We start from the raw sequence: 13,756 nt of genomic DNA on the forward strand, positions 1-13,756 counted from the left end.
CAGGAGCCACGCAGCTATTTTAAAGTTGAACAGTTGTTCCCAGTGTCTGCCCTTAATGAGCTGATAGCCATAGGAGGAGGCAGACGAGGCAACGCGGGGAGATGAAATCTCTCTGTGCCTGAAAAACGCGCGTGGGGAAGCAAGCCCTGTAAATAGCCTTCCTCTGAGTTCGTGACGGCTCTGTGCTGGGGGTGTGGACAGTCCGGGGGGCTCTAGGTCAGGGCTCCTCAGGGATGGAGGTGAGGGTTTCAGAAGCCAGTCATTGAACAGAATTGCTTGGGAACCGGGGAATCAGAGTCTCTACACCGGAGAGTAGACCTTAGGGTGTATTTTGACTGAGAGGCAGCTCAGGACGGGACTTCAGTAGAGCTTCCAGAAGGGTCTGAAGCAGGGATTGCCAACTGTGCTCCGTGGATTTGGGGAGAGGCGTGTTCTGAGCGAGGCCGATGGCCGGCCGGGGGCTCGGTGGGCCGGCCACCCTGTGCCCGTCTGCGGGGGCAGCTGCTGCTTAGGGCTGGCTCCCTGTCGTCCGGCGCGGAAGGCGTGCCCCCGAACCGTTCAAGGGCACGTCGGGCACCCCCGTCGCCCGACTTGCAAATACTGGCGTCCGATGATTCATTGGTTTTCTCCACGCTCGCGCGGGCCCCCGTTGGCGGGCCAGGTTTACCAGGGCAGTAGCCTCTGCCCACGTGTATTCTGGGAGGGGGCAGAGGCCCCGGGGCTTGAGGCCCAGCCTGCCTCCGCACCCAGCGGCCCTCACCTCACGGAACGGCCTCCAGAGGCTCCCAGTCTTGGCTCCCGCTCTGAGCACCACGGCGACATCTGACGTCCTGTCCGTCACGGCTGCCGGCGTCAGCCAGCTGTCACCTGGAGTGGCCTGTGGTCACAGGTGGCAGGCACGGCCGTGCTGATTCTGTTTGCGCTGAGGATGTCGTCTTACGGGTCCCATTTGGGCAAGAGGTGGTGGGGTTCGGGGCGGGCCAGTCGCTTAATCAGCAGGTGGCTCCAGGGTTCAGACCCAGGGTGGTGTGGAAAAGACCAAGGCAGAGACACTCATAAACGTCCCAAGAGGCGAAGGGTCGCTTGGGGACGTTACAGTCCGGCTGGGTCACGGGGCTCAGCACTGGGCACTCGGGGCCCCGGGGGTTGGGGAAGAAGGAGCTGGGCTGAGAGAAGGGAGACCCAGGCCCGACTCGGGCACACTTTGAGTTTATGCAGCTGGGAGTCGGAGGGCCTGGGGAGGCAGGCGACCCCTCGTTGTCGCCGTCCTCGACGGCGGGGGTCGGCGGGCCGGGTGACACGCCCGCAGTGTGTACCGTGTGCCGGGCGCCGTCCTGAGGGCTCTGTCCTCGCGGCCGCTCTCTCAGACACGCGCTCAGCATCCCCTTCACGCCGCCGAGAAGGTGAGGTGAGCGGCCGGATGCGGAAGAGGCAGGATTTGAACCCGGGCCTCTGGCTCCTGGCCGCCTGTTCCCTCTGTGTCCCGCAGACCGTGGCCGAGTGTGTTCTTTATTACTACCTGACCAAGAAGAACGAGAACTACAAGAGCCTGGTGAGGAGGAGCTACCGACGCCGCGGCAAGAGCCAGGTGAGAGGCGGGAGGGCTCGGCTCTGGGGGCTGGTTCCCGGCGTGCCCTGTGGCCGTTGGCGGGGGGGGGGGGGGGGGGGGGGGGGGGTGGCGTGTGACCGTCGGCGCGCGGGCTGCTGCGCGGCGGGCTCGGGCCCCCTCGGGGGCGGCCGGGAGACCCTGTCTGGGGGTGTTCGGCCCGCCCCAGCGGCACAGAGGAGTGCCAGGAGAAAGACCGCTTCCCTTTCCTAGCCTGGAAAATTCTCGAACTCCTGGCTTGGTGAATCGTGATCCCCGTGCTGAAAAGGGCCATGTCCCTAGAGCAAGGACGGGGTTCTCCGGGTGACTCGGGCCGGTTCACACACAGCACGTTTAAAAACCGATTACGATTTACCGTTCTGCGTCCCTGAAAGCAAAAGGCAGCCAGTCTGTGAGACGTGACTGCTCGGGAGGAGACCGAAGGATCATTTACCTTAAAGCACGGTTTGGCAAGCTATGGCTTGCAGGCTAAGTCCGGCCCACCACCTCTCTCTGTGAGTAAAGTTTTATCGACACGCAGCCACGTCCGCCCGTTTCCCTGTTACCGTGGCAGCTCGCCTGTTAGCAGCAGCAGAGGGGAGCAGTCCCGACAGAAACCGCAAGGCCTACGATCCGTACCGCCTGGTCCGGTACGGAAAATACCTCTGGGTTAGGGAGACGAGGAGTTGGTTTGAAGGCGTGTTCAGCAAATAATGGTGAAGACGGTGGGGGTCCGTAGGGGGTCAGGCAGTGGGGGTCAGTATGAAAGGGGGCTCCGAGGTGATCGTGTGGGAAACGGAGGGACGGCACGGATTTGTTTCACGGCTGGGCCGTCGACAGTCAGCCGAGGGCAGGTGCTGGGAGCACGTGGCTCCGGGAGGAGGTCGGCTGGCGCTGCCCTAGGAGGGCTCCAGGCCGGACGTGCGTGCGGAGGCCCTCGGGGGTGTGGCCGTCGGGTGCAGCCGGGAGCAGGCGGAGCCGTCGCCCTCCTGGGGCCTCTGGCCTGGGGCGCCCGGGAGTAGTGGGGGCTGGGACGAGAGGGTCCGGAAGCTCTCTCTCCAGCGGGTGCTCCCTGACGCGGCGTCTTCCCTTCCCCGGGCCGCCCAGGACAGGGTCCTGAGTCATCGCGCTCAGCCATCGGCAGTGGGGGCCCGGTGCCCTCTGCGACACCCCCACTTTGCGGTCAGGGGTCCCCCAGACGGGTTCCCGGCCCACGTCCCTTTCCTCCTCTCTTGCCTTCTGGGAAGTATGCTTCGGCGGCACGGACCCACTTTCCTGTTGGCCAAGCCACACGGGATCCGGGGAGCGAGTTTGTCGTTAGACTAAGTGCCCCCTCCCCCCTCCCCCCGCCACACTCGGGCCCGAGCTTTGGTTCTCACCGGCTGGGTCGTTGAAGCGTGGCGACGTTCGGTCCGAGGACGGGCTTTGCCTTCAGTGTTGTGTGGCCACAGCTGCCCGGCCGGCTTGCCCATCTAACAGATGCGGGAAACCAAGGCTTGCTGGCCTGGAGCCGTTTCACTGCAAAGAGAAACTGAAGTGCCGTCGGGAATTTTCTAGACCGAGAGGCTCAAACTCGCATAAATTCCAGGCAGGGGGCACGAATGTGCTGAGGCCGGAGGGGCACAGCGGCGAAGACTGGGGCAAAATAGAGGCCTGTAGGTTTACGTAAAAATAATTAAGGTTTATTTATTTAAAAATAAGTTCTACTTCGGGGCACCTGGGCGGCTCAGGCGGTTAAGCGTCCAACTTCGGCTCAGGTCATGATCTCACGGTCTGTGACTTCGAGCCCCGCGTCGGGCTCTGTGCTGACGGCTCGGAGCCTGGAGCCTGCTTCGGATTCTGTGTCTCCCTCTCTCTCCGCCCCTTACCTGCTTATGTTGTCTGTCTCTCTCTCTCTCTCTCTCTCTCTCTCTCTCTCTCCTTCTCTCGTTCTCATAAATAAACATTAAAAAGATTAAAACAAGTAAGTCCTGCTTTGGGGTGTTTGCTGAGCACCTGATACACAGTGCCCTCGCTCGTGCCGCTGCCTTGGTGGGGGCACCGTGGGTGGGCTCGTGAAACCCTTCCTGGTGGTGCGGCGGGGGGCCCTAGAGGAGAGAGGGTTCTGACTCCGAGGGAGGGTGATTTAGGGAGGGGGTATCCCCGGACAAGCCCTAGAGGGCTGGGGGTGCCCGTGTCCCGCATCTCTGGTCCTGGCCGCCACGCCTTTGACTTTGTGGTGTTCGTGCTGGGCACCGGGACCTCCTTGCCGTTGTGGGGACCAGCACACGTACGTGGTTCTGACGCCACGTGCTGGCCCTGTGCCTGTGAGCTCCCATACAGCAGAGGCCCTCAAAAGTGAGGGTAAGGAGCGGCCCCTCGGCTGAACAGGGACAGAGGTGAGGGTGTCCTGGGCAGAGAGAGCAGCAGGTGCAAAGGCACAGGGGTATGAGTGAGCACAGCGCCCTCAGAGTCTTTGAAACAGGTGTCTTAGCACCTTCCAGGGTCTATTTTATTTTATTTTACGGTTTATTTATTTTGAGAGAGAGAGGGTGGGGGAGGAGCAGAGACAGGAAGAGAGAGAGAAGCCCAAGCAGGTTCTGCACTGTCAGCTTGGAGCCTGACGCGAGGCTCGAACTCACGAACCGTGAGATCATGACCCGGGCCAAAGCTGGATGCTAAACTGACTGAGCCACCCAGGCGCCCCAGCAGCACCTTCCAGGGTCTTAAATGAATGAAGGACTGGGGAAAGGTCACGGGACCCCGTATCTCATGTTTGCTGAGTGAGTAGAGACGTTTCTCTTCTCTATGGAAAACAGGAGCATGAACGTGATGGCGAACGGTGGCTCACACCTGACCTGAGCGTCCGTAAGAGGCGACAGAGAGAGCCGAGGCCTGTGGCCGACTTGCGGAGCTCACGCGTGTCTGTTCCAGCTGACCTTTGGCCAGACGGCCTCGTATTGCCGAGAGCCGATTTTTGACGATAAGCCGAAAATCGGGACTTATGTGAAGTTGCCTGATTTTTAACTCTCAGGGTGCATGAGAAGCAACACCAAGGGGCGCCTGGGTGGCTCAGTCAGTTGAGCGCCTGACTCTTGATTTCGGCTCAGGTCACGACCCCAGGGTTCGTGGGACTGAGCCTCAGGTCGGGCTCTGTGCTGACAGCGAGGGGCCTGCTTGGGATTCCCTCCCTCTCTCTCTGTCTCTCTCTCTCTCCCTGCCCCTTCCCTGTTCATGCTGTGCGTGTTCTCTCTCTCAAATAAGTAAACTGAAACACAGCAACAAAACACCGTGTAGGCCAGGCAACTCACATTTGCTCCTTTTTCGAAATTGAGTTTTTAATTGTAGCGCCGGAATAGGTAGCGTGCAGCGTTAGGTTAGTTTCAGGTGTGCGAAGCAGCGATTCAGCTGTTTCATACGTCACTCGGTGCCCATCGCGATAAGCACCCTCTGAATCGTATTTGCTCTCAATCTGCCCTCAGCCTCGAGCGTCAGACCTCTGGACTCGAGAATGGTAAGGCCGGGTGGTAAGGGACTGTGTGACTTGGGACAGGCCAGACCAGGCGAGCCCGGGGCCCTGGGGAGCCTGGGAGTGTTTTCCAGCAGAGGAGAAACGTCTGTTTCCTCTTTTTGTCTGTGTTGTCTGGGAACGGCCGTAGCGTCTCCGCCACTTCTGTGATGAGGTTTGGCTTCTGCTCAAGCTGACGCCTCGGGCTGGGGCTCCCAGGATGGAGGCAGGATGCCTCCGCGCTCTGCCTCTTGCAAATGGGCGGAAGGAAGCAGGACAGGAGGCCCCTGTCTCCTGGGAGATGGGACGCGTCTCGGTGGCTCTCCCCTCCCTCTGATCACTGGGGCTGCTAGAGTGCCAGTGTGGCCCGGGCCCTCCCGGGGACGGAGATTTATATGCCGATCCTGGAAGGACTTCTGTGCCAGGCACACTGGCCCTGTTCATAAATATGGAATAAATGGGTCAAACCCGAGCGTTGGCTTTGGGGCCGTAAGTCTTTTCTTTGCCCCGTGACAGTGACATAAACGGCAGACGCAGTTCCCTCGGCCCCTCTCGTTAATCTGAGATGCAGTTACTGGTGGGGCCCGGGCCCCCCTGTTTCTCCTCGGTTTTATAAGACCCGTGATCCTGCCGATAAATCTGCCAGTGGGGAGGCGGGGTCCCCGCAGCCCGGCCTGGAGTAGGCGAGGGCACGTCTGCGTGGGACGGGTGCAGGCGCTGGTGGCCTCCCGTGGGCTGATGATGGGACGAAGGGAACGGACGGGAGGGAAGAGGGGCTGCCGGAGGCTGATCGTGCAGGGTGACCAACCGCGGGCTGGGGAGCAGAAGGCGCCCAGATGACCCCCTGCCGCCCCATCCTTGTGTCTGAGCGGCATGCAGCCCGCCCCTGGGCCACGGGTCCCACCCTGCAGCCCCTTCCCTTTGCCCACACTTCTGTCTCCCAACCCTCCTGTCCGCCCCGGAGACGGCCCCCCTCGCCTCCCTGGGCAGCCACAGGAGGACAGACATCAGGTCCTTCCAGCAGATGAAACGTAGACGCCTCTGGGACGGGGCCACGGCGGCCAGGAGGTGGTGCCTCCCCTGTCCCGGCTTCTTCCTCAGGCGGATGGGGGCCGAGCCATCGGGGGTGTACTTATTTCTTGAGGGGAGCGAGTCAGGCCTGCCCCACCTTGCCGGGTCCCTTCAGTTTCGGACGAAGACTTAGGTGGTCTCAGCCTCGTCAGGGAGAGGCTGGGGGGGTTGGTGAGACACGGGAGCCCTGTCAGAATCCGCAGGCACCGACCGGACTTGTGGCGTGATGGGCCAGCGCCGTGGCTGACCGCACGGGGCTGATGACGGAGAGGCCGGGCTGGGGTCTGTGCGGAGGGCGGGACGCGTTTTAACTCCGGGACTTACGGGGTGGGGGGGTACTCGATGATCCCCAGTTTACAGGTGAGGAGGTCAGACCTGGCACCGTCGGCCACGGGAGCCCGAGGGGGGCCCGGCGGTCCCATTTGCCACGTTGTGGTGTGTGGCTGGGTCCGTGGAAGCCGCGCCTCGCTGACCGCATCGCCCGTGGGGGCTGTGTGTGTAGGCTGTGCTGGGTCCGGGCAGCAGGTGGACCGCCCCTCTCCCCCCCCCCTCCCCCGCCGAGCCCACCTGGGTCTCCCTCTCCACTCGTGGGGCAGCTGCTCCTGGAAGCTCTTCCCGTCTCTCTTGACTCTCCTCTGCTCCCTGGACCGCGAGTGTCTCTGGGAGACCTAGAGGGCTGTTTTCTCTCTGGTCTGTCTCTCCCTCCCTTACGCTCTTGCAGTCTGCCTTAGCACCCCCAGCCCCCCGCGCGTCCCCTCCCTCTTCCGGGTGGCCAGTGACCGCACAGGCCGTGGTGCCTATCTGTGGCTTCCGTGGCTGGGGGCCACGCGGTGGCTAAGGATGGCCACGAGGGGCCTCTCACCTTTCCAGCCCAACAGATGCCCCATGGTGGGCCCTCCCCACCCGGTGTCAGATGCACAATATTATGTTCATCCAAGGGCATCCATTGAGTGCCTACTGCATGCCAGGGCTAAAAGCTTTGCTTTCAGAGCAATAGCAGACTGTGATCTTTCAGGAAGCTGGAGGGAAGGCGTCCGCCGGGCACGGCTGTCTTGACAGCTCGCGGACGGTGCCGATGAAAGGCCGTGAGGTGGGCGCGAGGCGGTGCTTCAGGGTGTCGGCGAGCGGGCTTGGCGGTCCTTCTCCAGGCTGGGTGGCCGGTGCCTTTCCCGAGTTGGCTGGCGCACAGCCCGGGCCCAGAGACGGGGGGATGCCCCTGATGTCTTTGCCGGAGCCCCCCTCCTCGCCGTTCCTGTGTCGGTGGGACTGAAATGGGTTCCCGGCGCAAATCCCGGCGTCTGGGGACGAGAGCTCGAGTCCGTGGCGCTGACGGCAGGAAGTTATTCTCCCCAGAACGCAGTGGACACCGCCCTCCGCTCCAGACTGACTGCAGTAGTCACGTTCGCTCCGTGCCAGGCTGTCCCCTCGGCGGGCCCCTGCGGGGGTCCCGGGCTGAGTCACGAACCCGAGACAGAGCTGGCGTCCAGCTGAGGGTCTCCTCCGCGGGGCTGGGGAGCCTGCGTCTCTGCCACGGACCCGGCAACGCTGGCTGCCGGTCTGGGGCCACTCGGAGCCTCAGCCTGGGTGGGGGGGACGTTGACTGGGGAGGGCCCCCCGGAGGGGGTGGGGAGGGAGCAGCGTGGCAGAAGGGGAAACTGAGGCGTGGCACGGGCTCACCGGCAGCCTAGACTGACCATGAGGAGAGGGTCTGGGGGAGAGGCGGTGGGATGACGCCGTGGGTGAGTTGAGCTGAAATGGCCTTTCCCAGGTGTCCTGAGGTGGGCTGACAGGGCCAGGTCTTGGTCCCCGGTCCATGGATAGCTGAGCGGGGGCAGCAGGCCCCTTCTGGGGAAGGGGACCTGGCCAGTCCATGCGACAGACAAATCCCGCGTCTTTTCCTATTTGCAAACGACATCTCACGGCGGCCATGACCTTCTCAAATGCGTAACCGCAGCGCGTAGAGCGAGATGTCACTGCATCCACCCAGGTGACTCCCCGCCCTGTCACACCCTCATCACACGCCCTGAGCCAAGCCGTTTGTTCATCGTTTTGATGGTTGCGTTTTGAAAGCTTGGATGGTTACAAAAGTAGAAGGTAGAACTCCTTGATGGAAAGCGTCTCCCGTCGGCGTGTCGTCCTGAGAGAGGCGAGGCGCACGGGGGCCCCGGTGCTCGGCCCTGGAGGCAAGGGATGTGTGCTGGCCACGTGGAGCATATCAGGATCACGTTCGCGTTTAACAGAGGGTGCCGTCCACCTTCCAGAAGCTTCTCCATATTCTGACAGAGGGAGAGGCGGGGCCAGCGGCCCCTCACGCCCACCCCCACCGGTCCCCTCGCGCCTGAGCTTTGGCCGGTGAGAGCTGAGCCCCCGGGTGCTGGCCCCGGGCCCCTGGGACCTCGCCGTGAGTGGCGGGCGGGCTGTAGGCTGGGCCGAAGAAACAGCATCCTCTCTGCGAGCTGAGTCACCGGCCAAGGCGGGTGACGGCGTGGTGGTTTATGGTTCGTGATTCATGGACAGAGGGGCCCCGTTCTGCCGGCTAATTGCAGAACCAGAGTCCAGGAATGCTGTGGTCGGTAGTCGGCTCCAGCGTCGGGGAGCCGGGAGTGTGAGGCCCGGCCTGCCGCAGCCCTGACCCGGGGGCCCCTGTGGCCCTCCGGGTGATGGGGGGGCCCGTGCTACGGAGGGGCGTGTCCCCGAGGGTGAGTGCTCCCCTGGGCCGCTGAGGCCCAGCCTCCTGGCCTGTCCCCGGGGCGTCCGAGGGGGGATGTGCTGGGGGCCCCACCTCCTCTCCTGCTCCCCGGCCTGCACATCCTTGCCCTCGTGGCTCCTCTCTGTGGCTCAGTCCAGCTCCACCTCTGACCGGGTGCTCAGCCCAGGCTCCTGTGTTTTCTGGGTTGATCTCCGTCTCTTACCGCCTTTTCTGCCTCTGTGTCCTGTTTCCCTCATTCTTTTCCCTACGTGTGAGTCTCTGTGTGTCCGATTCCGTCTGTGTTTGTCTCCCTCCCCCTCTGCCCCCACACCCATACCCGTCTGTCTCCCATCGCTCACCTTCCTCCCGTCTTTTCTCCCCCCCCGAGCCTCCTCTCCCAGCTCCTTGCCAGGGAGCACGTGACCTTGTTCGGGTTGCTGGGACACTCCTGAGGCTCCTTTGCCTGGGCAGCTCTCACAGAGGACAGTGTGACCCGGAAGGCTGTTCCCGGGCAGGCCCAGCCAAGTGTGGTCCACATGGGGAGGGGCAGCTGCTTTGCAGCCCGTGCTGGTTCCCAGGGCCTGATTGTGTCTCTCCCCCCACCCCCCCACCTTGGGCTGATGAAATCGACCGCCGTCCCCGCTCCAGTGAGGTCTGGCAGGGACATGTGGCAGGCCAGATATGGCCACATCGCCTCCAGGTTGGGCTGCGTTTCTCCCGGGCCACGGGGTAAGCGTGAGTGTGCCAGACTGCTGCCCGGAGCCCAGATGGGCCTCCGGCCTGGGGGTCTGTCTGGCTTTCCTGGACGGCCCAGGCCCGCGGGAGGTATGCTTCCGCCCTGCTGGGGGCCATACCGTGTCCGGATCTAGGGCTCCAGGGAGCAGATGTCCCTGATTCCTGCCCGAGATGGGGGAGGCCAGTGGGGAGGCCCCTCCGGGCCCACAGTCCCCGGACGCATTCCAGGAGCCGCCGTTCTCAGGAGAGCCCGTACCCCAGGGAGCCAGCAAGCTGGCTCGTTTCGGGAGAGCACAGGCACGGCCTTCTCACGGGCCGAGACCTGGCTCCCCGCCAGCCCCGTCCGAGGCAGACCACATCAAAGGCACGGAAGGACACGGAGGGCAGGAGCCCGTCCAGAAGATGTGAGCGCGGATCATTTGGGCTCCAGGGGGCGAGAGGCTGGGGACCGACGCGCCCCCCATCCGGGCGTCTCAAGCTGGGCTGCCAAGAGCCAGAACACAGTTACCGGAAGAGCAGCATTTGTGCGGGTCGGTGCCTGCGTGGGCCACGGCAGGGGGGCCGTGGTGGGCCTGCCCGCTCGAGGAGCGTCCTGGGTGGACGGTGGCCGTGTTGGAGACCTTGTCGTCGTGTCTTCACACAGTCGCCGTTCTAGCTGATTCCACGGCGAACGAGACAGGCCAGGTCCCCGGAGCCGACACGCCCACGTGGGAGGCGGACGGTGCACAGCGAATTAGCGTGATCGTGTGAGGTGGCGGGAAACGTGAGCCGGAGTCAGGAGGCCAGTGACGCGGGGGAGGGCAGCTTTTAGGGAGCACACCTCGAGGGCCTGGCTGAAGAAGTGTCGTTTGGGCTCAGACCCGAGTGATGAGAAGGAACCGGCCAGGCAGAGTCGGAGGGAGACTCCCGGGCAGCAGGCACAGCGAGTGCAAAGGCCCCGAGGTGGGAATAAACGTGGCGTCTTCCAGGAGGCAGGGGGGGGCAACCGCGAGGGAAGTGGGTGGGGCGGGCAGGGGTGGGCAGGGGCTAGATCACGAGGCCCTCTGCTGTGTCAGACCGCTGATTTGATTCCCGGTGGCGGGACGGGCTCTGACCGACGGCCTAAAACGGAGCTTTGGCCGCCAAAGCCTCCCGTGCAGGCAGACAAGAACAGACGGCACACACGGGCGCGTGTGTGAAACTCAGGCTTTGCTGGCACGTGTGTCTGCAGGGGATGCTGGTGTGCGTTTGGCAACCCGCCTTCTGGGGGGGCGAGGCCCCGATCGGCAGCACGTGCCGGTGGCTGTGGTTAAGGCCCTCCCGCCGTGCCCCGATCTCAGCCACCAGCGTGACGTCACGGGAGGTGGGAGCGGGAGGGACACACACGGCGCCGTATCCCGCTCCACTGCCGCTGTGTGGGTGCAGTTGACGGAAATGTCCTCAAGAGCACAGATGACAGACAAACGTAGCTGAATGATTGGGAAGCGAGGCACTCAGAGTACTTGTTACCTTTGTTTTTATTATGATTTCTTTAACCGTAAGGTCACGTATTTCAGTTTTTCATAACGGCTGTGTCTGATAGCAGCTCGCCTGCAAAAACCCTGCAAGTTGAGGTCTGTTCTCGCGAGCTGGTCCGAGCCAGCTCCCGCACGGACTAACCCCACCTGCATTTCCCAGGAGGGACGGATGGACGGGCTGGATGAGGAGGGTAGGGGGCCGAGTGTCGGCGGGGAGGTTGGGGGGGGTGTTGCTGCCGGGACCAGAAACCTCCATTGTGTCTTGCCTCCCGACGCCCGACCCCGACCGCAGTTCTCCCCCAGCCTCGGCCTCCGGGACCCCCTTCCCTGCTGCCCAGACGTGGCAGGTGTCACGAGGACAGAGCCCCTCTCTGGGTTCGCTCTCCGGAGGCGCCCGGTGACACGTCCGTAGAGTGAGTGCATGAGACCGTGCTGCCTCTGGTGTCGCTGGGCGTGGGGTCTCGGGAGGCTGTCCCGGCACATTTTTGGGGACCTGTCCTCCGAGGGTCGAATGCGTCCGCGCCTGCCTGGATTGTCGGCACTTGTTTCCACTAGGCAAGATCGGCGGGAACCGACTGCCGTGCCCCCCTCGATCGGCCACCGCGCGGCCCTTCAGCACCAGGCGGAGCACGGCCTTCCCTGCCCGCCCCTCCCCCACTGCCAGCAGGGCGCCGCCCGCCTGCCTGCGCGTGGCTGTCGAAGCCGGCCGGGCCCTGCCGCCAGGCGCCCTGTGTCGCTTGGTGAGCACGGTGGGCGTTTTCACGTCGCCGTGCCTTTGCCCACGCAGGCCCCCTCCCTGCGGTGTCCCCTCTCGTCCTTGTCAACCGAAAGCCTTCGGGGACCCAGCTCACAGGCCTCCTTCCTCGCCACCACGTCTGCGGCCTGCTGAGCCTTTGCGGGTTTTCTCAGCACTGAGCCGCCGGCTGCCCTGGCGGGCGTTCCTTGTCTGTCACCTGAGGCGCCAGCTCCGGAAGGTTGGGGCCCGCGGTTCTGGTGGCGTGGAGTCCCCCTGGTGGGGCGTGGGCTGTGGGGGCACAGTCTGGCTTGAAAGGGGGGAGCCTGAGCCCACCCGCCCCTGGGGTCCCGCTGGGAGATGCCGCGTGACCTTGGGGAGCTCCTTGACTTCCTGCGTCCTCGTGTTCTCTGTTCTAAAACAGAGGTGATGCCAGCGTCCCCGGGGGGTTCGGTTAACTATACCCGGTTCGAGACTGGGAGAAGAAGGCTTGGTCCCACATTCGCCGTGTGCGGTCAGGAATTGTCGGCGTTTCGTGCTGGTTTCCGTGCAGCCCTGGCCTGGGGCCTTGGCACAGCACGGGCTCGGCTTGCCTGTCCCGCACTCCGCCCTCCGGAAGCAGGGGTCCCTCGGGCACTTGAACCGATGACCCCGGCTAACCGTAGATCCGGTCAGGGTTTCTGCAAAGCTGTGCTGTGGTTTGCGGGGGGGGTGGGGGGGTGGGGTGGGGGGGGGCGCTCCCGACCCAGCGCTGGGCACGAAGCCTGTTGTGAGCCTGACCACTGACGCATCTCAGACGCAACGGTAGGCCCCCGTCCGGAGCTCCAGAGTCTCTCGAGATGGTGAAGTCTGGCTTCCAGGTCCACAGGCGTCACCGGCTGCCAGTGGCAAAGGTCCTGGGTGCGTTTTGTGAAACAAGGATCCCCAAAAGCCTCGCTCCTCGGCGTGACCCAGGAACCAGCAGCATCAGCCTCCCCAGGAAGATGCCTCGAAATGCACAGGCCCAGGCCCACCCCAGACCCACGGAATCTGCATTTTCTCACCATGCCCAGCTGATTCGTGTGCGGGTCTAGATTGAGCGGCACTGGTCTGGGAGCAGGGCTGGGCAAATTATGGCCCCCTCAGGCCAGATCTGGCCCACTGCCTATTTTGTAAATAAAGTTTTATTGGTACATAGCCGTGCCCACTTGTCTACATCTTGGCTGCTCTCAAGTCCCAAACCGTGTCGGTATGAGCAGTTGTGACAGGAGCCAGTGGACCTGTGGCTGTACGGAAAAAGTTTGCTGCCTCCTTGTCTAAAACACCAGTTCTCAAGCCTGGACGCCCATTGGGATGACCCGGGAATTTAAATACGCCGAGGCCTGGGTCTCACCCCAAGATTCTGATACCATTGGTGCAGGCGTGTCTTGGGGTTCGGGACTCCCCAGAGCGCCCTAGGGGGCGTGTGTGTGCGGCCATCAGGCAGTGAGATCCTTGGGAAGCAGGGCCCTGGAAGCTGTTAATCCTCACTGTGTTAGCGGTCCTCATGGTTGCTGCCCTAGACCATCAGAGGCTTCCAGATTTTGAGAGACGGGGCTGGCTGTGGTGAGGGGGGCGGTGCTGTGAGTTGGGGCCCCCGTCTTGCCGCATAGATCTGGAGTGAATGGAGCACCCCTAAATCAGCCGTTGACCTCGGTGCAGCAGGAGGTCAGGCAGATGGTCGTTACTGTGCTGATGGGTCTCTCCCACTGGGAAACGCGCTTGAGGCCGGGACCAGGGCTCCGCTCCCAAGGGAGACGGCAGTCGGGTCACGAGACGCCGGGAGCCCACGGGGGGCTGCATGCCGTGACTCCAGAGCGGCCTCGGAGGTGCTGAACTAGTGGGTGTAGCCACACGCGCCCTCGTCCCTCACCCCTGTCCTCGGGGCTTGATAAACCGTCGGGGTGTGGCTGGCTTTGGGACTGCAGACCTAGGTGGGAAG

The 13,756-nt window shown here is 63.4% G+C and overlaps 1 protein-coding gene across 26 annotated transcripts in view; it reads left to right on the forward strand.

Annotated features, from left to right (window-relative positions):
* Nucleotides 1–13,756, forward strand: part of NCOR2 (nuclear receptor corepressor 2) — a 218,807-nt gene that overhangs the window by 131,605 nt on the left and 73,446 nt on the right. For all 26 annotated transcript variants that reach the window (XM_042910781.1, XM_042910758.1, XM_042910764.1 and 23 more), the window contains one exon: nt 1,490–1,588. In XM_042910781.1, coding sequence (XP_042766715.1) covers nt 1,490–1,588 — 99 coding nt within the window. The remainder of the gene's footprint in view (nt 1–1,489; nt 1,589–13,756) is intronic.

This window comes from Panthera leo, chromosome D3 (genome assembly GCF_018350215.1).
Source record: "Panthera leo isolate Ple1 chromosome D3, P.leo_Ple1_pat1.1, whole genome shotgun sequence".
NCBI lineage: Eukaryota > Metazoa > Chordata > Mammalia > Carnivora > Felidae > Panthera > Panthera leo.